Raw genomic sequence first — 23448 nt, forward strand, 5'->3', positions numbered from 1 at the left:
AATAATAGTATCGGCTCTCATCTTTACAGCAGTAAGAAGCAACACTGGCCAGAAGACTCAGCCTGAAGTTATGTCACAGAATGCAAGAAAGGCAATTCAGAAAAATCTTGCTACATCAGCAGATACTCCACCAAGCACAGTCCCAGGAACAGGCAAGAGTGTTGCTTGTAGTCCTAAAAAAGCAGTCAGAGATCCTAAAACTGGAAAAGGTATAATAGAGTTTTCTTTCTTTGTATTTTTAATTCTCTGTATTTAAAAAATGGTGGTTTAAATATTTGTGATTTTGTTTACCCCTTCTATCTATCTCTCTTTTTTTTTTTTTTTAGCTGTGCAGGAAAGAAACTCATATGCAGTGAGTGTGTGGAAGAGGGTCAAAGCCAAGTTAGAGGGCCGAGATGTTGATCCTAACAGGAGAATGTCTGTTGCTGAACAGGTGACTCTTAAAAATAAGCAAAAAAAAATGTGGAACTAAAAGTTGTCATATCGATGGGGAAGTAAAAGTTTTGTGACTCCAGTCCAAGAAGTAATTGTTTATCACCTATTTAAGTCACAGTACTGATATCAAAGGTCTAAAAGCAAGTTGACACCTTAGGTTAATGTAGTAATGAAAAAAAAGCAAAAATGTTTCTCCTTTGAGTACTTTCCCACCTACTCATTTGCTTAGAATTGGCTGATAGTAACCTAGTGTTGTTCCTTTCTTCTCCCAAAGAGAAGAAAGTTGTTTTTTTGGTTGTATTTCAAAGAGGACTTTCTCCAAGTTTTTTCTTTCTGAAATGTTTGATACTTTCAGTCTTTGTCCCCTTCTTTCTTCCTCCCCCTTTCCCTCTTATCACTCACTTTCTGACTTCTCTCCATTGTGATTTCCTTAAGGAATGGATCTGAAAGCATTTCAGCCTTTTCCTGTACTGGTTGGTTCACCAGCTGGGTCTCTGCCCTGATTTTTGGGTTGTCAGTATTGGCCTCAGCTGGGTAATGTGGTCTTGGTGAAGTGCTATGTGGCACCCCCACTTTTGTCCCCCCAACATAGTAATGACCTATCCCACTTTTTATTTTTTGACTTGCCACCAGCAGTTCCAAGTCTGCTTTCCTTACTACAGGCAGTTCAGAACTTTGCATCACTTTGCTTCTGAGTTGCAGCCCTAGGGGTTGCAACCCTTTTTATTTTTGAGGGCTGGTTGTCAAGACCCAAACAAGCCTCTGGAGCTGGTGGACTCTACAGCACTGAAAAAGAGGCAGTGGGGTGCAGAAAAGGCTTTTACTACAAATTCATGTCATGTTCTTGGACACAGCCTCAATGCCACTAGCTTGGGAAGTAGGGGAAGGTGCTGAGTGAGCTCAGGGATAGCCATTCCTGGGTTTTGTCTTTTTAAATTTTTTTTAATCTTCCTTTGGATTCTGGTTGTCCTAGATCATAGAGACAGCTATAATTGCTTTATCTTTGAAGCATAATTTCTCTTTTGGAAAGATTTCTGAGAAATTGGGGGTAAAAAATAATTTCTAGACTAACATTTTGTTACTAGCAGCATCCATAAGTCTAAGAATAGTTATCTTGAAATGTTCATCACAGAGCTTTTAGGATTATATTCATTCACATTTTAAGTACAGCATGTTAGAATTTTTATAATTTTAAAAAAAGAGAGTAAGGGAGAAACTATCAATGTACATCATTTCAAAGATAATTTTTGCATTATTCCTTGCTAGAAATCCTTTCCCTACCATTGAAAGTGCCACCTCATTGCCTCATGCCTCACCTATTTCACTTATTCTTGTTTATCTCCCTGCCTAAGGCTTTCCCCATTCTGGTCCATCTTCTACTCAGCTACCAAAGTGATCTTCCTAAAGTACAGATCTGATAATGTCCCTCTGCTACTCAGTAAATTCCACTAAAATCAGAATCCTCAGTTTAACTTTTAAAGCCCTTCACAATGGCTTTTTACCTTTCTAGTCATGATTTATTCATTCTGCCTCCTGAGGCTTCCTGGAACTCTCAACTAAAAACCCACCTTCTATGAAGACCTTTCCTGATTTATCTTCTTTCCCTCCTCTTTCTGTAATGCTGTGCTGTAACCTCCTCCCCTGCCCCCTGTTTCTAACCTGCTTTTGAATCCATATCACTTAACAGCTCCTGTTAGATAGTAAATGTTTCTTGAAAATGGCAGCTATATGATGCACTGACCCTGGAGTCAGGAGGACCCCAGTTCAAATGTAGCCTCAGATACTTAACACTTAATAGCTATGTGACCCTGGGGAAATCACTTAACCCCAGTTGAGTTGTGAACAGAAAATTATGAACAAAGACTCTTATTATTTATATATTGCTTATTATATATCAAGACTTTTTAAAATTAGGAATTGTTGGTTTTGTGTTCCTTAGCTCAGAAAGGCAAAATTGTTCAAAATCTTTTTGAAGGATAATGTTTTCTCTCTACCTATAATTCTTATGTCAGAAACCTTCCAATGTCTTAACAGACTGTGTTTCACACATTGTCAAAGACATTGAGGAATATCTATGAAATATCAGTTCTATCTCTTGGAGAGGTGTTGGTTTTTTCCAAATTTACCCAACAGAAAGAGGGGTCTTGCCACCTATGTAACTGAGATTGTCTACTAGTTGTAATGGAAGGGATAGTGTGAATAAGTGATTTTCTTTAAAGTTTTCTCTTGGAATAGTGATATTTTTACAAATGAAAAAAAAATAGCTTAGGATTTTGTGTATATTTAGCTTTTTAGAGATATCTTTGATTGAAAGTTACAGCATCCCATAAAATCAATAATTTACAAGGTATAAGATACAATATAATAAGCAAACTTTATAATATATATATATTATGTATATATATATATATATTTTTTTACATCACACTTGTGTGGATCTTGCCTTATTTGCTTTACATTCTTAAAATTAATTAGATCTTCAAAGATCACTATTCTAACCTTATTCTACAAATAAGGAACCTGAGGCCTAGAAAAATTAAGGGATTTATTCAATATTATACAGGCAATATATTACAGAATCGTGGATTACTAGGTTCTGACTTGCATGGTGTGAGGATTTCTTCTAGAATTTACTCTGCTAAGTATATCAGTTACTTTTCCAGGTTTTAGATAAAGTCATTTAAATTGGCTGCCTTATTTGGGACACAGTCGAGCTTTTCATCTCTATTCCCAAACCAGGTTACCCATTTAAAAAAATTTTTTTAACATTTTATGCTTTGCTTGTTTTACAGGTTGACTATGTGATTAAGGAAGCAACTAATCTAGATAACTTGGCTCAGCTGTATGAAGGTTGGACAGCCTGGGTATGAATGGGAAGACCACAGATCAGTCTGGTTAAGCGAGGTCAGACATCCACCAGAATCAACTCGGCCTCAGGCATCCATAGCCACACCACAGTCGGTGGTGATGCATACTGGGGCTTAATCTGAGGAAACCTAGGAAATCTCGGTGCACTAGGAAGTGAATCCTGCAGGATAGCTGCACTCAGGGATACGCTAAACAAAATGGTCTGCAACCCCAGGGTCAAGGGTGAACGTTCACCGCCTGAACACCACGATTGTCTTTCTGCTACGGAACAGCTGCAAACGTGTCAGGAGGTTAGCTGCAGAAAGAAATCCGAATGCTACAGAGCGCAGAGTGATTTGGAACTCCATTCCACCTGACCCTGTGTGTACAATCCAGGAAATACCAAAGCCCGTTCAAAGAGAAACAGAAAACTAGGGCCATGAAGAAATCACAGCAAAGGAAGATTTGATGCATTCAGATTCTTGTGTTACACTTGTTGTGTGGCAGCAGTACTGGTTGGGTTGACCAGTTAAAAAAAAAAAAGGCTACGCAATATGAACTTCAGAAATGGACTGAAAGCAGAGAGCTGTATAACAGATACACTGCAATGGAAGAACTGAAATGAAGAAAAAGTCTGGGTTTCCCCCTTTCCCTTGCTCTTTTTCCCTGTCCCGTACCCACCCTTCTCCCCTGCCCATCCTCTTCCTTCCCCTCTTGCCTAGTCTAGTAGATTAGCCATATTTCAAATAAACTTTTATTTCAATCCTTGTATTTCACGTACTTCAGTCTCAATACTGTTAATAACTTAGATTCTTTTTGATAAATGGAAATTTCTCCAAAAGCACTGAAAACATTGAAAATTCAAGGATTATTTAAAGGTTGAATGATCACACACAAAATGTAATTCTGGTTATTTGACTCATTTCTGTGATTCTATCATGTACAGTTTCCCAAATTGTCACTGTGCATTTAAAAGTAATTAATCTAACAGGCATTTGATTTAATGTACACTTCTCTCTGCTATTGCAGAGTACATATAGGGGGGTGGGAGGGGTGAGTCATTCAAAATTTTCCCACAAAGCTCATTCTACCATGATTGCTGTAGTTTCTTTCACAAAAGAGTAGCCAATCCAATGTAATCTTTTACCTTTTTTTAAAAACCAGGATAGAATAACTAGTAGAGTTTTACATTGTTGGTGACAGATAAACAATAAAGTGATGTTCTGGTGGAGGTAGAGTGATACGTTTTTTTAATTCAGTTTCCTCAGTTTGATACTTTTAATTTGCAAAATAAATTCTTTAGTTCACGTGGTATATTAAAACTTTACATGTAGCATTAGTAAAAGCCAACCAACACATTGTTCAGTTAAATTATTGAAGTTATGTGTGGAGTATTACTTTGTAACATGACTTTGATAGTATACTATTCGTGACATGACAGTGAACTCATGATGAAGGTTTCCTTAAATTTAGCATTGCATTTTATATCCTATTCAGTAAGCTAGGAAATCCTGACTAGAACAGGAACTTTGAAATCACACGTTATCAAAAATCAAGATGACCTGACTTCCAGTAGTTTTTTCAAACACTTGATAAATTTTTGGACAGAGTTCACTTTACAGTTTTCACAAATTCTGAAATATTAAGAAAAATTACATATATTTAAGAACTTTTTGTATTTTCTGATTTAATACCCATGAGGTAACACATTTCATTATATATGCCTTCTTAACACTTTGCTGTATATTGCAAAAAAAGATGGCATTTGAACATTCCTGTGCCTAACAAAAGATCCTATCACAATTTTTTACTTTTATAATGAACCTTATTTTAATAGGACAACTTAAGCTGGAATAGTAATGCCATAATGCATTTTGCATGCTGCTTTGTTTTCTAGAAGCTGTGAGAATTTTTATTTCATCTCACATGTACCTCTTAGTATCCAAAAATAAAGCTGCTTTGCAGCAAGGTTCTTTATATTATCAGAATGAAAAAGCAGGGAAGAAATTTTAGAACATAAATGCCCGACAGAGAAATTGGACCCTATCTGTAGTATTCAGAAATGGCTCTTCCTTTAGGAAGAAAAATTAACAGAATTTCAAGGAATATCAGACTTCACAGGTGCCTTAGCACTTTATTCCACTTAATAATGAAACAACTTTACTATAAAAGATAACACATACACATCCAGTAAATTACCCACGCACAACGTTTGAATAAATGGTCCCTTTAAACTTTGAGAATAGATATTAAGACGAGAAATGATTTTCAGAAATATTAACTTGTAATTCCAAATATTTGACATTTACTGCTTAGTTTGATTTCCTCATGGAATTTAAATTAGAAAAGGCCTTGCAGTTTTAGAGTGTGCTACAAGAAAATTCACCAGTATTCTCAGGACATGCAAAGGTTAAAAACAAATGGTGTAGCAGAGCAAATAATTGTAGATTTCATATTCACAGTAAAATGTAAAAATGAAACATGTATGTTTCATACAAAAACTATGTAAGTTTGGTAATATCAAAATAGGTATGGAAGAGTTTTTTTTTACTTTATTTTTTTTTTTATTCAGGTTGACAATCTCCAAGCAGCTACTGTTCTTTTCTCTCCAAGCTCAATTATCCTTAGTGTTGTCTAAGTCATTGGGAATGTCCGACTATCTTTTTAGAAATGTTTGTCCCCAAAAGCTCTTAAAAGTATACTAGTCTGTGGAGTACCTATAACTAGTCTCCTAGTCTGTATGTTCAGTTCATGACAAGTTCTTAATGTTTAGGCTATTTGGATGGCAGTATTAAAAGTCTCTAGATTTGATCTTAGGATCTTAAGTAAATAGTTTTCATTTCTTTAGAGGGTCTGAGAGAACATAGGTGGAACTCTTGATCCATAATCACAATCCAAGTCTGTCTTCATTAGGTTTCAGATGCCAAAGTTTAAGGCTGAAATTTAAGATAAATCATCCAGAGCACTCTAGTTACCACTATCTTTCCCCATTGTTCTTACACTCAAATGATTTTCCAGTGTTAGCTTCAGCATAGCGGGGTTTTCTAGTGTGTGTTTGGTCTGTTCTATAAAATTTTAAGAGCCATTTAAAAATTTCTGAGCACAACAGTGTGAGGACAGCCAAATATCTGTTCAATTTAAATTCCTTCTTAACTTATATATAGGCAGTACTTTAACCCCGAAAAGTCTTCCCAATTTGGTTCTCAGTATTTTTGCAATTACTTTTGAAGGTTTTTGAGCATCCCCAAAACAAATGGAGCTAGTTTTGTGCTCTTTTTGGCATTTTTCTCATTCTGGGGCACAAATTATAATTCAGCCAATTTCTTTAAACCTAATTGAGCAACTCATTCAAAACAAAATGACAACTTATTTACTATATCACCACCCTTGAATGTTTTTTTTACATGAAATTAGATGAATATTAAAATTAGTGACCATTTCTTACTTGGCTTATATATTATTAATAAAAATTAGGATGTTTTTGTTTTCCTTAGACTTTGGAAGTAGAATATTGGTTAATATAACATTCAGTAAAATGTGGCAGCTGTGCTTTGATGTTTCTAATTAGAAAGCATCTCCTCTGAGGAAAATAAAAACATCATGATAGCTTATCTAAATGAGGTAAAAAATTTTTGCTAGGGTGGAAAAGAAATTTACCATAATACAAAGTTGTGTGGGTTTTATTCTACTTTTCCTGTTCTTGAGAATAGTAACATTTCAACTTTATTAACAAAAAGTGTAGGAGAAAAACTTGGCTCTGACCAAGAGAGAATTTCATTAAAGATGGATTGGTTTTCTATTCACAATTGTGTGGGTTTATTGAGGAAAAACTGTTGTACTAATAATGTAAAAATGTAATGCAATTGTTAGATGTATTTTCAAAAGTGGTAAATAGTAAAGAATTGCATGTTGCTCAGAAGTAGACTTGTTAGAAAGATGCTTTGTTTTATTTTTAAAAAAAACAGGCTGGTTTAAATATATTTTTACAGCATTCAAACCTCCAGTATTTTGTTCATCTCAACAATTTATACACTTTATTTTTTTCGATAAAACCTTTATCTACCACTTGTAATGGTAATCAGAATATGTGATATGAATAAATTCTCCATTTATCATTATTGTGCAGGCAAATTAATTTAAAGTGAATCTTCCTTTTTCCTAACAGAACTGTATAAAAGGAAGTGACTGCTTCTGTACACAGGTTGTATTGTCCCTCTGATGGATATAACTACTTGAGTGTATCACGTCAATTTCTTGAAAATGCTGATAATGCATCTTCTGGGTAAAAAAAAAAAAAAAAAAATATTTGCAAACTGCATACATTGCATCAACATGGCAAAGATTGTATAAAATAGCTTTTTCAAGAAATAAAGGTTTAATCTCAGCTGGGCTAAATGTGAAATTCTGAATTTATTGATCAAAGTACTAAAAATAGCTTTTAGCCTAAATATAGACTTTACTTTCTTCCAGCTTGTTACACCCTAACCAAATTTCCTTAATTTTTAAAATGTTTAAAAGTATATGTTTATCAAATTGGACTTAAAAAAATTATCACTTCAGAAAATACTCAGTATGATGGCAAAACTGAAAAAACTTAAAAATCATATGGGAATTTCTGGTTTCATAGCCCCAACTGAATTATTTCATTTTGAGTTTGTCTTTAAAAAAAAAAAAGTTTCAAAATAAAGACAATAAATTACCCCAAAAGTTGTATGGGTAGCTCAGTAGCTTAATTTGTAAAGTTTAGTAATAGGTGTGTTTGTCCTGTTATGATCTGGCATTTTTCAAAATAAAAAATAAGCCAAAAAAGGGTGTGGGGAATTGATACTATGAAAGCATGTTTTTAAAACATTTAGAGAATTTACTGAAGATATATATAATGCATTTTTTTCTGTTTATAATTTGAACATTTTAACAACATTGTGTTTGCTCTATTAAGGGTTTTTTTTTCCCCTTATTATTTAAATAATACCAAAACTATTCTAATAATGAGAAGCTTCTGTAGTAAAGACACAGAAACTTAGAAAACTCAACTTTATATAACACTTAGGCTGTGAGTATGGAATGCACAGGAAGGCTCTACATTATGGATAATACATATAACACCTAACAGTTGTTTCTCATTCTATTTTGTCTTACCATAGATGTTTACCACCTGGCCTAAAGCATCTTCCTTCTTAAGATTTTCAAAATAAAAATATATTCCTGCAGTTCTGTGGGAGAGAAAAAGTAGTTTCACATCAATTATTCCATTTATCCTTGAGACCTTTTTTGAGGAATTTAAGTTTGATTGAGGGTATTCCACTTCAGTTTGTTAGTCTTGAGTTCTCCCCATTGCTCAAAAAAAAAAAAAGTATCGATTTTTAATTGAGATTACCCCTTACCCCTACCCTACACAAAACAAAAGGAATCTTAAATGTTTTATTGAACACTAGAATGCTAGTCCTACCTGGAATGATTTGTAATTCCACTATATTGTATATGATTTCTCTTGCCCTCAGCAGATGAAATAAAACAATACAATCTTCCAGGAGAATCTGATGTAAAGCATAACTACACGTTTGGGGTTTTACCTTCACGAAAGGTTAATCGTTTAGCTGTTCTAACGTTGTTAGCTGTTAGCTATTCAGCTGTTAGCTGTTCCAATGTCAGTTTAAAACAGATATACAATTTGCTTCTTCCTTAAAAACTTGTGGCTAAACAATTTTCAAAATAATGTATGTCTTATCTTGGGGGCAGCTATGTGGTTCACTGCATACAACTCGATCTGCTCTCAGAAGACCTGAATTCAAAAGCCATTTAACGTGTCAGGCCTTAGTTTAATCTGTTTAAAAGGAAAAAAAAAAAGGGGGGGAGAGGGAGGAGATAATACTAGCACCTGCCTTACGGTAGCTGAATAAAATACTCACAAAGCCCCTTTCAAAAGTAAGAAACCATTCTCTATGCCCTTTGAAACAACTGGAAATGTAAGTAGTTGTGACAGAAGTTGGGTAGGTGAAATAACTTAATTCAGTAACAGACCAAGTTATTGGCTATTGGCCCTTGGCTCCGGGTTGCAGGTGAGAACTGGGAACGGGGTTGGTTGGATTCGCACGAGTCGCCTGGAAGTATTACCAGGCAGATTCATTAGACAAATCCCAGGAAACACCAGCAGGGGCTCACTTATTCGTATTAAAAAAAAAAAGAAAAATCTTTTCGGAGGCATAGTTAAATGATTTGCCCCAGATAACAGTGCTAGTATCTGAGGGCGCATTTGCGTCCTAACTCAAGGCCGAATGCTCTCTTCACAGCACCAGCCCCCTATAAATCACGCACCGGGCCTTCTTCCCAACGTACAGCAGCGCTCTCTTTTCGTGCGTGGCATTTTGCAAAATGGCAATAAAATACAGTCGGAGATTTCCCAGCTACTGACAAATGGCCAAGGAGAGACTGCCAGTTTGGCTCCTATTAGACCGAGACGACAGACGGGGAAGCAGTCCGCGGCTAGCTCCGCAAGCGCATGCGCATGCGAATCTCTTCCGTACCTGTGACGGTTGAACTGCTTCCGAATGTGCAAAGTGAAGTGGAAAGAAGGAAGGGAGGAGTTAAAAGGAGGGGTTGGGAGGGAGGGTTTAGAACGGATCTAAAGGATAATTGGCCAGCCAATCCATCTCTCCGCCTCTTAATCCGGGGCTTTCTTTATATCTTGCTCAACTTCGTTTTGAATACATGCACCGGCTCGTGGTTGGCTGGTTTGACCCTTTGCTTTGCCTGAATTCTACCAATGAAAAGACAAACTCTCAAGGCCTGTCGGGAAAGGGAACTGGCCTATAAAAAGGACTAGGGAGAAAAGCCTTATCTGTTAAGGATCCGGCGAAGTGTCTTTGCCGTAATCTTTCTTACGTTTACGTAGAAGTCGGAGTGCCGACCAGGGACTTTAGGTGGTGCTTGGGCCACCATGGCGGAAGGGGACAATCGCAGCAGCAACCTGCTGGTGAGTGGCCTACAGGCCCGTATAGAAACGTGTCCCGGCCTTCCTCCCATTAGGTGAGCTGGGTGCCGCGGCCCCAACTTGAAGCTGGCGAGCGGGAGGAGGACCATCATCGCTGTCCTCCCATCTGAGTGTTGAGTACCCTTGGTCGGGCCTCGATCCGCTCTTAACTTCCTGAGTAGAGCCTGTGCTGGGTGCAGGCCGAAGGCTTTGGGAGTAGTCCTAGAGAGAAGGCCCGACAAGGAGAAATGGCAGGGGGAATGTGGATGGACCGATAGATGGATTCGAGCAAGATGGGGAAGTAAACAAGCTTCCCCTGCGGTGCTAGGCCTTGGTCAGGCCTTTCAGGGACCTTGCGGTTATATTCCGCCCCCTCCCCCACTCCCTGGGAAAACGTCAGAAATAGAATTTCCCTCAGATTTCGGATGAGCTCATCCAAGGGTGAAGACTTAATTGCTTCGGAGAATTGGGGCAAGAGGTGGAGGGTAGGAGTGGGGCTGCGGAATGGATTGGTTAGATTACTTAGCGTGTGATTTTTGGAAGAGCGTTGGAATGCTTGTCATTTGACTGGGATTTTGGTGCAAGACAATCACGGGCTTTCTGAGCTGGAAAAGGGACTTGGAGATTATCTGGACCAACACCTTTATAGAAATTGAGAAAACTTGCATCTGGAGAAGACTAGATCATGTAATCGAAAATTGTGGAGATAGAAAACCTTTGAGTTTGACACAGTAATCATGGAGTTTATGAAGTTATTTAGTTTAAATATAGTAAGTTTAAGATTTAGAGTTGGATTGGAACGGAGAACATCTAATTTACCCGAAAGAAAATAAATCTCACAAAGTACAATGACTTGCTTGTTTTAAGATAAGAGAATACTACGTTTTTTCTTAGTTGTTTAGTTCTGGTTTTTAGAAACAATTCGGTTTCGCATTAGATTATAAGCATTGTTTAGCTATGTAATTAACTTTTATTATATTAGCCAAACTAGTTCTAGTGTATTTTACTTATTCAAGAGTTTTACTTTATGACAATTTGACTGTCTCAGATTCTTTCACAAACTGCAAGGGGAATCAGGCTTCATCTGTTTTATGTTATTAATATAGTATATCCCTGTTTCAGTGACGGTAGGGGGAAAGAAAAACCTTTTTCTAAAAAAGATGTAAATTCCCCTTTATTACCCAAATTTATCATTTTAAAGTGGTTGTTTTTATTTTAGAAACCAACCTAAAATTAATTCTTGGATAAAGTTATATAAAATAAAATAAAAATAAAAATTTTCAGCCCAGTGAATTTATTTTTTGATGGCTTTTACCTTTGTATCACCTACATTTCCCAGTCTATCCTTTCCCCATCTTCCCTCTAGAGAGCTATTTCTTACAACAAATAAGAAAAAACGGTTCAGAAAAAATAATACATCAAAAAATGTCCGACATCATATGCAAAGTACCACACCTCTGTGTCTAATGTGTTTGGATCCAGGCTTGGTCATTATTAATTCATAACATTTAGTTTCTGTTGTTTTCCACTTGTTTTTCTCATTCACATTGTTGCAGTCATTGTCTACATTTTCCTATTTTCCTTATGCCTACTATCAATTCTTAAGTCTTCTCATGTTTTTCTTTATTCATCATATCATTTTATCATTTCTTTCAGCACAGTGATGTGCCACAACTTGTTTGGTCAGTTGCAATTGGTGGAAATCTAATTTATTTCTAGCTCTATCCTTTTATAGAAAACTTATGCTATAAATATTTTGGTGTATATGGGAATCTTTCTATCATTAGCCTTTAAATGCACCCCTGTAACTTTTTTTAAAATTAAAATTATTAGAGCACCAGTCCTGAAGTCAGGAGGACCTGAGTTCAAATCTCCTTTCAGATACTTAACACTTCTTAGCTGTGTGACCCTAGGCAAGTCATTTAACCCCAATTGCCTCTGGCCAAAATTTTTTATATACATATATATATATAATTATTGCCTTGTTTCAGCTGAGAATAGATATTTTATGAACATTGTAACATCATAAAAGAATTTAGCTTTCAAGTCATCATAATTACTGTTAAGAATATTGTATTTCTTTTATGCAGGCTGCAGAAACTGCCAGCCTGGAAGAGCAGTTACAAGGATGGGGAGAAGTGATGCTTATATCTGATAAAATCCTTCGATGGGAAAGAGCCTGGTTTCCACCTGCGGTTGTGGGTGTTGTTTCTTTGGTATTCCTGTAAGTGAGCTTTGAGGTTGATATTTTGATACTTGCCATTAGTATTCATTTCCACCTTTATTAAGACTCCATTTGATGCAGTGCCCTAAATCTTTTGACCTATATAATCTGTAAAGAATGCATTTTCTTAGATCAGCTTTCTCACATTTCATTATTTATGTAGACTTTGTTTTATAATGCTCTAATGTAATTTATCATGTAATGTGCATTATAACTATATTGGTGCTATACTCATCTACTAGACTTTTAAGCCTTTTGAGATACCGTGCTTAACTTGTCATAACTTTGTATCCACTCCTTTATCTACTTTGCTTGCAGTGAGTGCTTTACATGTTTTTGTTGTTTTTGTTGATCTTATGAGGTAAAAAATGTCCAGTAATTTGATATTTAAATTTGTTTTCTTTTTTCTTTAATAGTTTGATCTACTACTTAGATCCATCTGTTCTTTCTGGTGTTTCCTGTTTCGTTATGTTTTTGTGCCTGGCTGACTACCTTGTACCTATTCTTGCTCCTAGAATATTTGGTTCCAATAAATGGTAAGTTAAAGAATGCTTTAGTAACTCAATATACCTAGCATTAAGGGGAGAAAGGTGCTTGTTGTTATTTTAGGATGCCTAATTTAATTGCTAGCTTATGTGTCAAAGACATAGAATTCATAGTGTAAAATTCATTGGAAAAATAAAGAGGAAAGAGGAAAGATGCTTCTGGCTAGTGGAGAGAATTACTTTTGAGAAAATACAACCAAATTAAAGATATTAAGGAGATAATTGAAATTGGCCAAATTAGTCCTTGAAAGAAGTTTAATTTAGCTGGAAAATATTGTATTTGCTGAATGTTTTCCTTTTTTTTTTTAACCTGGTGGGAAGTGAATATATTATTCTATATTATGTCTGTAAACAAAACCTGAAAAATAAGCTGATTTTACATCATAAAATTTGAATTATTAAGAAATACATATACAAATAAATGATGTTAATAACAGCAGGCCATTGTTGTAGGTGGAATGATCCCCCCATCCTGGGGTCAAGGAACCCGGATTCAAGAACCAACTGTCTTATTACCTGTACCTATGTGATTTCAGTCCCTTCTCTGGGTTTCTATTTATAATTTGGACTAGATGGACTGTGTTCCCAATCTGTGTTTCTATCCTTGACTATTATATAAAATTGTGATTATACTTTTGAAAGTCTGTGGTCTTATTCTTTCATCTCATTTAAAAGAATTGAAAAAAAAATTCATGTAAGCTTCTAACCAAATCCATAACAAATTAATGAATATGCCAAAAATAAGAGTTTCAGTGATGCTTCAGAATAAATTCATATGTGTTTAGATTTTTCTTTCTTAGTATTTTTCTATTTTTATTTTTCATTTTCAATGAACAGAAAATCTATTTTTTCCTTTTTCCTACTCTTCTTTCCTCAAGAAAAACAAACCCTTGTAACAAATATGCATAATCAAGCAAACTTGGCTTTGTCTTAAGAAGTATCTCTCATTCTGTACCTGAATCCATCTCCTTCAGGAGGTAGTGACATTTTTCACACTTGCTTTTGCCTTGTAATCTTTTAAGGTTGTTTATTTTCACATTGTTGTTGTATTCTGTATAAATGGTTCTTTTGGTTCTGTTTACTTCACTCAGCATCAGTTCATACAAGGCATCCTTTGGAATTGTACCCTTCATCATTCCATTATATTTATATACTGTAATTTGTTAAACTATTCCCCATCTGGTTTCCATCTGCAGTTATGGATATTGTTTCTAGTTCTTTGCATCTCAAAATGAGCTCCTGTAAATATTTTTGTATTTGAGAGTCCTTTCTTTCTTTCTTTGGTCTCTTTGGTGGTAGCTATGGACCTAAGTGTATTCACTATTTAACTTTTTGTTAACACAATTTGTTAAAACAATTTCCAAATTGTTTCCAGAATGGCTAGCATAGCAGTTTCATGTAAATCTCTGTGTATAAAATTAGAGTGGAAAAATTTTATAGCCACCATTCATTCCTAAAATTTGATTAGTAAACCTGTAAAGATTTTTCTCTAAAAAGAAAACCCTGAAAAAAATTTTCTGACTCATAAACTCATAAAAATACAAATCATTTTGTCTCAGAATTAGAAAAGACCTTGTGGTCAGCTGGTATAAAAATATCCAACCAATGGTTATCCTTAATTTGATTAAGAATCTCTAATAAAGGTCCTCACTATATCCTGATACTGCTCGACCCTTAAGACTTTTAAGTGGTTGTAATTATTAAGAATTTTTATTATCTTGAATTTAAATCTGCATTTTTGTCACCATATTTTTTAGATGTTCCTTGAAACTTTCCTTAAGGCAGTTCTTCAAATACTAGAAGACAGCTGTCATAACAGTTCTAAAAACTATCTTCTAATTGCACGAGCTTAAGACTCCTTACCCATTTTATTCTCTCTTCTTTGAATTTGTCTTCTTAAAGGCAAAAATATACTTCCTAAAATGTGATTCCCATAATAGACTCGGAAAGTCTAGATGTGATAACATTAGTTGGACTACTTTTTCCTCATTTTGAACCCTGTATTGCTTAAAGCAGCCTGAAATGACATTAGTGGAATGTCGTATCATTTGACTGACTTTAAGCTTACAGTTCTCTAATACTACCAAATTTTTTCAGACATTTTTTTCATAACCATATTTCTCCTGTTTTATATTTCTAAATTTAGGTGTTTTAACCCATGAAGTTGTAATTTCTGGTTAATAAACCCAAATGTAAGATTTGATTAACTTTAAGCATTTGCCTTTTTTCAGTTCTGCATCATTTTTCCCCCTTTCCATGAATTTTATATCCATATCTACCACTCTTTCCAAAAGTACCTTTTCTCTAATTTGTATATACTTCTATGTGTAAAACTTTTGAAGAGGGAGAGACTTTTATATTTATCATTGGTGGTTGTGGTGTGTCTGTCTCTCTTACTAACAACTGATTTAAAATTTATTTAAACATGTTGACTAACCATTTTTAGATTGGGAACAAGGAGCATGTTTTTAAAAACACTGATTCACAAAATTTTCCCTTTGCATCATACTTTTTAAAACAATTGTTAAAATGATCATTGATCATAAAGGACTTCAGTGATTAATGGGTACCTTGCTGCATGAATCGTATCTGAGACTTGGGTAGTTGAGACAGGAAAGAAAAGAACCATGACCTACTTAATTATTAGTAACATTTTTTCTTTTATGCCAGCAGCAATGAATTTTAAAAAAGGAAATGTTCTCAATTAACAGAATCAATGAGAAATTAAATGCAACTTGATTAAATTGCCTTTTGAAACGGTTGTGCCCAATGTAGGGAATAGCTTCATGGCTTGGAAACTTTTAATCACTGTTTACTCACCATGTGACATGTAAAAACATTATATATTGTTTTGAATACGTATAGTTTTTAGTGGGAAATTGTATAGCTGAACTAAAAGCATAGTGGGAACTCTTTTTATACCAATAATTTTGCCTTGGTCATTTAGTGTGTTGATAATTGTGATAATAAATAATTTAGAATTAGGAGAGACCTGAGAGGCTAAGTCCAACCCTCTCATTTTACAAATGAAGAAACAAGCTTAAGGAGAGTAGATGATTTGCAAGGCTTACATAGTAAGTTCCTGAAATTAGATTTGAAACCCAACTGTTCTAGACTTCACATGGAATATTCTATCCATAGAATTCTGTTTTCTGATGTTTAACAAAAGTGTACTTTTTAAAAAAAATAAAAATTTGGTAGAAGATGAATAGGATTTGGGTGGATAAATATGTTATGATATTAGTGCTGAAAAATAACTTAAAATCCACAGTTGTCAAAATTAATGTTTGTTTAAAATGTAATGTACTGTGCTACTCCAGACCTGGTAATATCAATAACCATATACTTGGTGGTCTTAATCAAATACTCGGAATTAAAATGAGATTCTTTATTCTTAGAAAGCAAGACAAAACAAAGACCTAATATAGCAATGCTTTGAAGGGAGTTAGAGATTCTGCAAGGCATAAGAAGTCAGGAATACATTCTAGAATGATAAATTATCATTTATACGAAGCAGCTAAGTAGATCAGTTGGAACAATAAAATGGACTGCTTGAAAAAAAGGAATAATAAAATACTGGGGAAAAAAATAGGAAACAGATTGTGGGAAACTTTTAATGATAGACTGAAGCTTTTGTATTTTACTTTAGAGACAACAGGGAATCACTAAAGATTCAATAGTTGTATAACATACTAATGTTTAGGTTTTAGAAATATTAATAAATTTTGGTCTTTATTTTTAAGGCTTCATGAAAGCTTAAAATGCAGAAATAAAAGGTTTGATTCATATAGGATATCCAGGACTAAGTTTGTTTTAAAGTGACATTACATTAGATAAAGACCTTGTAGCCATTGATTAGAAACCTTGTAACCCCTTTTTCCTTCCATGGGAATTCAGACTGAGGCTTGTAAGCCACATATCCCTCTTATATGGGCAGTCTGACTTTTAAAGATCTCAATGTTCTTATATAGTAATAAATTACATTAACTCCTATAAACCATAGAGTAGTTAGATGGCTCTTTGAATTAAAGAGATTTATAAAATCTCTTAAAGAAATTTATAAAATATGATTCTGGAGCTATCTAGGATAAAGTATTTTGCTTTGTGGTTCTGCTTTACCAAATTTTTGTCATGTAAGATGACACACTGTTCTTCATGATTTCTTATTCTATATAAAATAGAAATTTTCTCACAATAAAACCAAGGATGGGCATGTGTTATTATCTCACTAGGACTACTGAGCAACAGCAGAGATTCCATGAAATCTGCAGCAATCTAGTGAAAACACGGCGCAGAACCGTTGGCTGGTGGAGACGCCTCTTCACACTGAAGGAAGAAAAACCTAAAATGGTACTTGTTTTTGACACACTTATCTAGTATATCTTCTAATTTGACTTCAAAGTAGTGTAATATTTGTAGACTATGAAATAATGTGGGGGAAAGGGATAGTAGTGCTTCAGCCAGTTATATCAGAAAGTTGTACCATCTGTACATGGTTGGTTTTGTTCCTTATTTTTTACTGGTCTCCTTTATTGAAACAAAAGTAAAATACCTGTATCATATCTGGTATAAATATCCCTTTGTGTTGCTTCACTTTTGCATAATATAATTAACGGAAGAGTTAGGCATCGGTGGTTAAGTTCCAAGCTAATACAGTTGTTCCTTCCACATTGTGGGGATTAGGGGTATAGAATTCTCAAGATCTGAAAAATTTACATAAAATATTTTGGCCTTCCCTTCGTGCCAGAAAAGAAATCTATACTTTTTCTTTTTCCTTTATGGAGTGTTTATTGTAAAATTTGAATTGATATTATATAATACTACACATGCATTATGCATTTCTGAGTTTCTAAATTTTTCTGTGTCATCTACTGGTCCTTGCATGTCATTTGCTACTTCCACAGAACTCTCCCCCAAAATTCCCACTTAAATTTTTATGTTGATTTGCAATATATCAAAACTACTATGAGGGAAATTTTGAGATGTGACAGGGATCAGTAATGATTTGATTTACATTAGAAGGTCTGAGCAAAGATTGAAATTAGAACTTTTAAACATAGATCATTTGTATTTGCTTTATGGTAATAACAAAATCCTAAAGAACTTAGCTGTTTTAGGTATCACCTACCTCTATAAACAAAGAATTCTTTTTCATTTTTATTTTTTAGTACTTCATGACCATGATTATTTCCCTTGCTGCAGTTGCTTGGATTGGACAGCAAGTCCACAATCTTTTCCTCACGTATCTTATTGGTAAGCTTTTTCAGAGACTGAACCAAAGGAATATGCTGTCTATCAAACAATGAACATTTTAAAGCTCTTATTATATGCCAGGCATTGTGCCGGGGAGAGCAAAGGTATATGGAAAAGCCTCTGGCTTCAGGGAATTTATATTCTATAAGGGGAAAAAAATGCACATTTATAATTGTATATAAATACAAGGATAGGGTTTTTTTGGGCACAGATATTAACAGGTAGGGGAGTATTTCATGCAGAAGTTGGCACTGGAGCAGAGTTTGGGAGGAAGGAGACAAAATTCTTAGGAGAGGGAAGTGAAGAGGAAAATCATTCTAGGCATAGAATAGAGGACAGCCAGTTCCGAGGCACTGAGATGGGAGATAGGATGTCATATATACAGAACAGCAAGTAGGGCAGAATGTCTGAAGTATAAAGAGTATGCAGGTGAGTAATACCATAAGACTAGAAAAGTAGAAAGGAGCCAGGTTGTAAAGAGCTTTAAGTACTAAACAGAGGATTTTATAATATTTGATTCTAGAGGCAATATGAAGTCATTGAAGTTTGATAGAGGAGTAACATGGTCAGGCCTATATTTAGGAAATTCATTTTGGCAGCCTAATGGGAGATGACTTGGACAGGAGAGAAACTTGAAGCAGGCAGACCAATTAAAAATCAGTTGCAAAAGATCAGGTCAGAGGTAATGAGGGCCTGAACTAAAATGTGAACATAGATAGATGATGAGTTATTTGAGAGAGTGTGTGGAAATAGAAACTGGGAACTGTCAACTGATTGGCTATGGAGAGTAAGTGATTATGAGGAATCCAAGATAATATACCAAGGATGGGAACCTGAGTGACATGAAGGAGGATAAACTTGACAGAAACAGAAAAGTTCGGAAGAGGTTTGTGCAACAAGAATGAATTCGGTTTTGAGTAAGTTGAGTTTGAAATACTAATTATCCCATCAGAAAATTCTATGGTGACCTAGAGATTCACTCTTGGAACCCGAGAAAGACTAGGGATAGGGAAATCCAGATTTGAGAGTCAACTGTATTAAATCCATGGGGATTTATGAGTTAGCAATCTCATTTAGAGATTGTTAGGTAGGATGAACCAGAAAATAATGAAAGAGAAGAACAAACAGAAAGCAATCTCATAAAAACCCCAAGAGGAAAATATGTTTAAGAAGAAGGGATGGTCAGCAGTGTCAAAGATTGGTAACTTTGGGAGAATAGTTTTGGTTTATTTATGTATGAGATTAGAAGTCAGTTTGCAAAGAGATAAGACAAATTAGAAGAGGAAGTAGAGCCAGTAAGAGTAAAGAGCATTTTTGGTAAGTTTGGGAAACAGGAGAGGATAATAGCTTAAGGGATAGTAGATTTTTTTAAGCTGGAGAAGGTTTGGATATGTTTGTAGAAAAAGGGGATAAAGAAGGGTTATTAAAGGAGGGTGATTATGGAGACAAACTGCTGGAGAAAATGGGGAAATAGTGAGGTCAAGATATGTCCCTTTTACAGAGACAGATATAACAGAAGTTAATGGGGAATAATGTTAAGTGGTTTGGGATATAGAAAAGAGATGTTTAAAAGATGTCACTTTTTTCCCTCAGGAAAGTGAGGCAAGATCCTTGGCTGAGAGTTAGAAAGGAGGTGATGGTGTGTGGGAAATTTAAGAGAAGAAAATGGCTTTAAACAACTTTTGTTAGAAATGGCTTAAAGAATCATTTAGAAAGAAGTGAAAAGGATTGTCTTACTGCTTTGAGGGTCCAATTAAGATTAGACAGCATAAATTCATAGTGGATTTAGTTAAATGGGTGATTTCTTCCAGGTATTCAGCAACATGAGTAGAAGTGGAGGAGGTAAATGATGGTTGTTGGTCTTGTTTTGGGTTTGGTTAAATTGTTAGCATGGATTCAAGAGTAAAGGACAGTCAAAAGATGAGCTGCTTAACTGTAGTTGGAAAGTGAGGCCTTTAAAATCCAATTTCATTGTTTATATAAAGAATTCTTTTCCGTTGCAGAATGAGATACATTATTTGGACATGGCCAGTATAGGAAATTTGTTTTGCTTGAGTGACACTGTATATTTGTTGGGTTTTTTTTTTTTTTTTCTGAGGCAGTTGGGGTTAAAGTGACTTGCCCAGAGTCACACAGCTAGGAAGTGTTAAGTGTCTGAGATCAGATTTGAACTCAGATCCTCCTGACTTCAGGGCTGGTACTCTATCCACTGTGCCACCTAGCTGCCCCACCACTGTGTATTTGTTAAAAAGGTTGTTACTTATTATCTCAAAGAAAATCAATTTTTTAATGAAAAAATTAAAAGTAAAATGTTTATATAATGCCTACTTTGTCCAAGGTATTTCAGAAATAGAGGGAAAACATGAACTACTTCTTTGACTTTAGATGTTCTGTAAATATTAAAAGAACAAGTGTATGTGACCATAATATAAAGCATTGTTTGATACGTGTTCTTTAACTAAATTTCTTATTGCTTTTAGTGACGTTCTTACTGTTACTTCCTGGACTAAACCAACATGGAATCATTTCAAAGTACATTGGAATGGCCAAAAGGGAGATAAACAAGCTCCTCAAACAAAAGGAGAAGAAAAATGAATGATGCATCTCTTTCAGTATCATCAATGTGATATTGTGTCCTTGGGAAAAGTTTCTACAAAATAGTAAAATGTTACAGAAGCACATTTTTACTTTCTCATTCAATTTCTGATTGGCTCTTGATAAAAATTTGAGACTGACTAGTTGAGAAGTCCCATGAATAGTATCTTTATGTAAAGTTCAACAGAATGTGTCTTCACTGATTAATATTGATAACATGGAAAATTGCTGTCTGTGAAAGGGCCTCCCCTGGCCTGGTTTTTATTTCTTTACCAAGGTTAACTGGACTGGCATTTTTAGGGAACTAAAACAATTCTATAGTATAGTAGTTTAGTAATTCACTAGTATAGTAATTCACTTTAATCTTTAGAATGTTAACAGTAACTTGAGTAATAAGTCCATCTTACAATGGAAAATCTCAGGTTAAACTTTTCCTCCTAGAGAAATAGTGATGGTCTGTGGTTGTAGAAAATAGGTTTCACGTCCTGCTTCAAAAATTTGGCTCTGTGGATTGTAATGACCAATTTTGTCACTTCTGATGAAGAGACCAATTAACATTAATTTTCCATTCCTGTTATCATGGAGATGCCCACAGAATTATTGAAAAATGGTTCGATGGCCTACCTAATGGTTGGTTAATGTTTTCCCCCTATGAAACATCTTGACAGTATGCAGAAATTTGACCATTTCTGCTACGTAGCTATGAAGCATAAGTTATCAATCTCCTGCCCCCTCACTTAAGATGTGGTTAAATTCTATTTAGTAAATTGTTGAGAAGCTTCCTTATAGTAATTCCTAAACAGAATCTTACTGTTATAATTGTCTAAATCCCTAGTTTGGGGAAGAGAGCAAAGGAAAAACTGATGAATAGTCATCATTATATAAAAACTAGAAACAGTTGTGGCCAATAGCATTCTTCCCTAACTCTTAAAGCCAAACAATACAATTTAACCTTATATTAGTCAGCTCCACTCTAGTAGATAACAGATCTCATGAGATACTATTTTAAATTCTCAAATCTATAATGTGACTCAGGTTAATAGTTATAAGACATTGCTATCATCATAGGTTTAGCATTTTAAAAAATGATTGCCTCTGTCCTTTTCTTTGACCACTCCATAGAGTACAAAAAGGTTATTGGTAAAAAAGCATGCTAGAAAGAGTGCCCCTGTTATTTGTAGGTTTTGAATTTACCAGATATTCATATTCTATTCAGTGTAGTATCCAGAAATTGAGATATAGCTTTGAATTTAAATAAAGAAACCTCTGAAGCTTGCAGCACTTGGTCTCCACCAACACCCTACCCCCTGTGAAAAATGTCAAGGAATGTTTAGAAACAATATATAAACTCTTTTATTAACTATGATGTAGTTTTGTGAATTTAATTGCACTGAAATCATAAAAACTGGGCCGTGATATTTAAGTTGTAACAGCAAATTTTTGTTTCAGAATACTACTACTGTAGCCAAGGAGCCCATGTAGTATGATTAGTTTTATGAATGTTGTCTGATAAACCACCTAGAAGATATTGCATTTATTTTCTCTTGTAAATAAGCGTGTCTTCATAGCTGTTTTTTTTTTGTGTTGTTCTGATAACCTCTGCTGTTTTAATTCTGTGTTATTCCTTCTACTGTGTTTTGTGTAGAAGTGGGACGAGAATAAAGAGGGGAAAAAAATAAAAATTTAAAAAAAAAAAACTTCACTTAAATTCTAGCATTTTTTTTAAAGCTCAACTGAGAAAATTATATAATTAAAATTTTTTCTGTTTTGTCAGTTACCTTGAATTCACCATAACATTACATCTACTTAACTCCAGAGGATCTTAGACCAATTTATATAGCTAAGGAGATTCTGGGTTTTAAGGTTGTCCCCATGACAGGGTACTTGAGGGACAATGTTAGTTTGGGTAACCCAAGTGCCCCATTTTAGTTGAAACATAAATGTGTGAAGGAGGGGAATAATGTTAAACAAGTCTGAGAAGGTAGACTGAAGTCTCTGGTTCTAGGCTGTAAATACTAAATGAAGGAGTTTATATTTTTTAATCTCAGAAGTTCAATAGGGAAGACAGTGTACCTGAAGTAGAATGGTATTGTTAATTTGAGTGTCAGGAATATTCCTTTGGGAACTAGAGAATTTGGCTGGGAGAGGAGGCAAAGAGACTGGGAGACTACAGTATTTCAGGTGAGAGGTGATTGAGAAATCCAATATTTTTGAGAGGGATTTTGAAGATATAAAAGGAATTTGGTAATTGATGAATGGATGGGAGTGAACGTTAAGAGAACTGAGAGTTGTATGAGATGTAAGGTGAAAACAAAATCATGTTTTCTATGAGTTTATAGAATAAAGCTTGAGTAACTACAGTTTCAAGAACTACCCAAGTAGATAAGATGAAATTACAAAAGAGATGATTAAATGGTCAAGCTGGACAGTATGAAATCAACAAAAGTAAAGTCAACGCGTCACACAATATACCCAGTTGAGCTCCAAATGGATATATAGATATAAAAGGTTACATTCTTAAAGAACAAGGAACAAATTTCAGATCTCTGGATAGGGAAAGGCTTTAAGACCAAAGAATG

The 23448-nt window shown here is 34.8% G+C and overlaps 2 protein-coding genes and 1 long non-coding RNA gene across 6 annotated transcripts in view; 2 read left to right on the forward strand and 1 right to left on the reverse strand.

The window, feature by feature from the left end:
• SMG1 (SMG1 nonsense mediated mRNA decay associated PI3K related kinase) overlaps nucleotides 1-4053 on the forward strand; it is a 111950-nt gene extending 107897 nt beyond the window's left edge. For all 4 annotated transcript variants that reach the window (XM_031942755.1, XM_031942760.1, XM_031942766.1 and 1 more), the window contains 3 exons: nucleotides 30-209; nucleotides 327-433; nucleotides 3228-4053. In XM_031942755.1, coding sequence (XP_031798615.1) covers nucleotides 30-209; nucleotides 327-433; nucleotides 3228-3305 — 365 coding nt within the window. In that variant the 3' untranslated portion in view covers nucleotides 3306-4053. The remainder of the gene's footprint in view (nucleotides 1-29; nucleotides 210-326; nucleotides 434-3227) is intronic.
• Nucleotides 4054-5970: 1917 nt separating this feature from the next.
• Nucleotides 5971-9885, reverse strand: LOC116419970. The gene is made up of 2 exons (XR_004230295.1): nucleotides 8422-9885; nucleotides 5971-7560 (listed from the first exon to the last, which is right to left on the reverse strand). It is a non-coding gene; the product is annotated as an uncharacterized LOC116419970 (long non-coding RNA).
• On the forward strand, nucleotides 9878-22553 carry ARL6IP1 (ADP ribosylation factor like GTPase 6 interacting protein 1). Its single transcript, XM_003761422.2, has 6 exons — nucleotides 9878-10255; nucleotides 12343-12476; nucleotides 12893-13012; nucleotides 17254-17371; nucleotides 18190-18274; nucleotides 20755-22553. The coding sequence occupies exons 1-6, from the start codon at nucleotides 10220-10222 to the stop codon at nucleotides 20871-20873; spliced, it is 612 nt and encodes a 203-aa protein (XP_003761470.1). The 5' UTR covers nucleotides 9878-10219; the 3' UTR covers nucleotides 20874-22553.
• The last annotated feature ends 895 nt before the right edge of the window (nucleotides 22554-23448 follow it).

The sequence above is a fragment of the Sarcophilus harrisii genome, chromosome 1 (genome assembly GCF_902635505.1).
Source record: "Sarcophilus harrisii chromosome 1, mSarHar1.11, whole genome shotgun sequence".
Taxonomy (NCBI): Eukaryota; Metazoa; Chordata; class Mammalia; order Dasyuromorphia; family Dasyuridae; genus Sarcophilus; species Sarcophilus harrisii.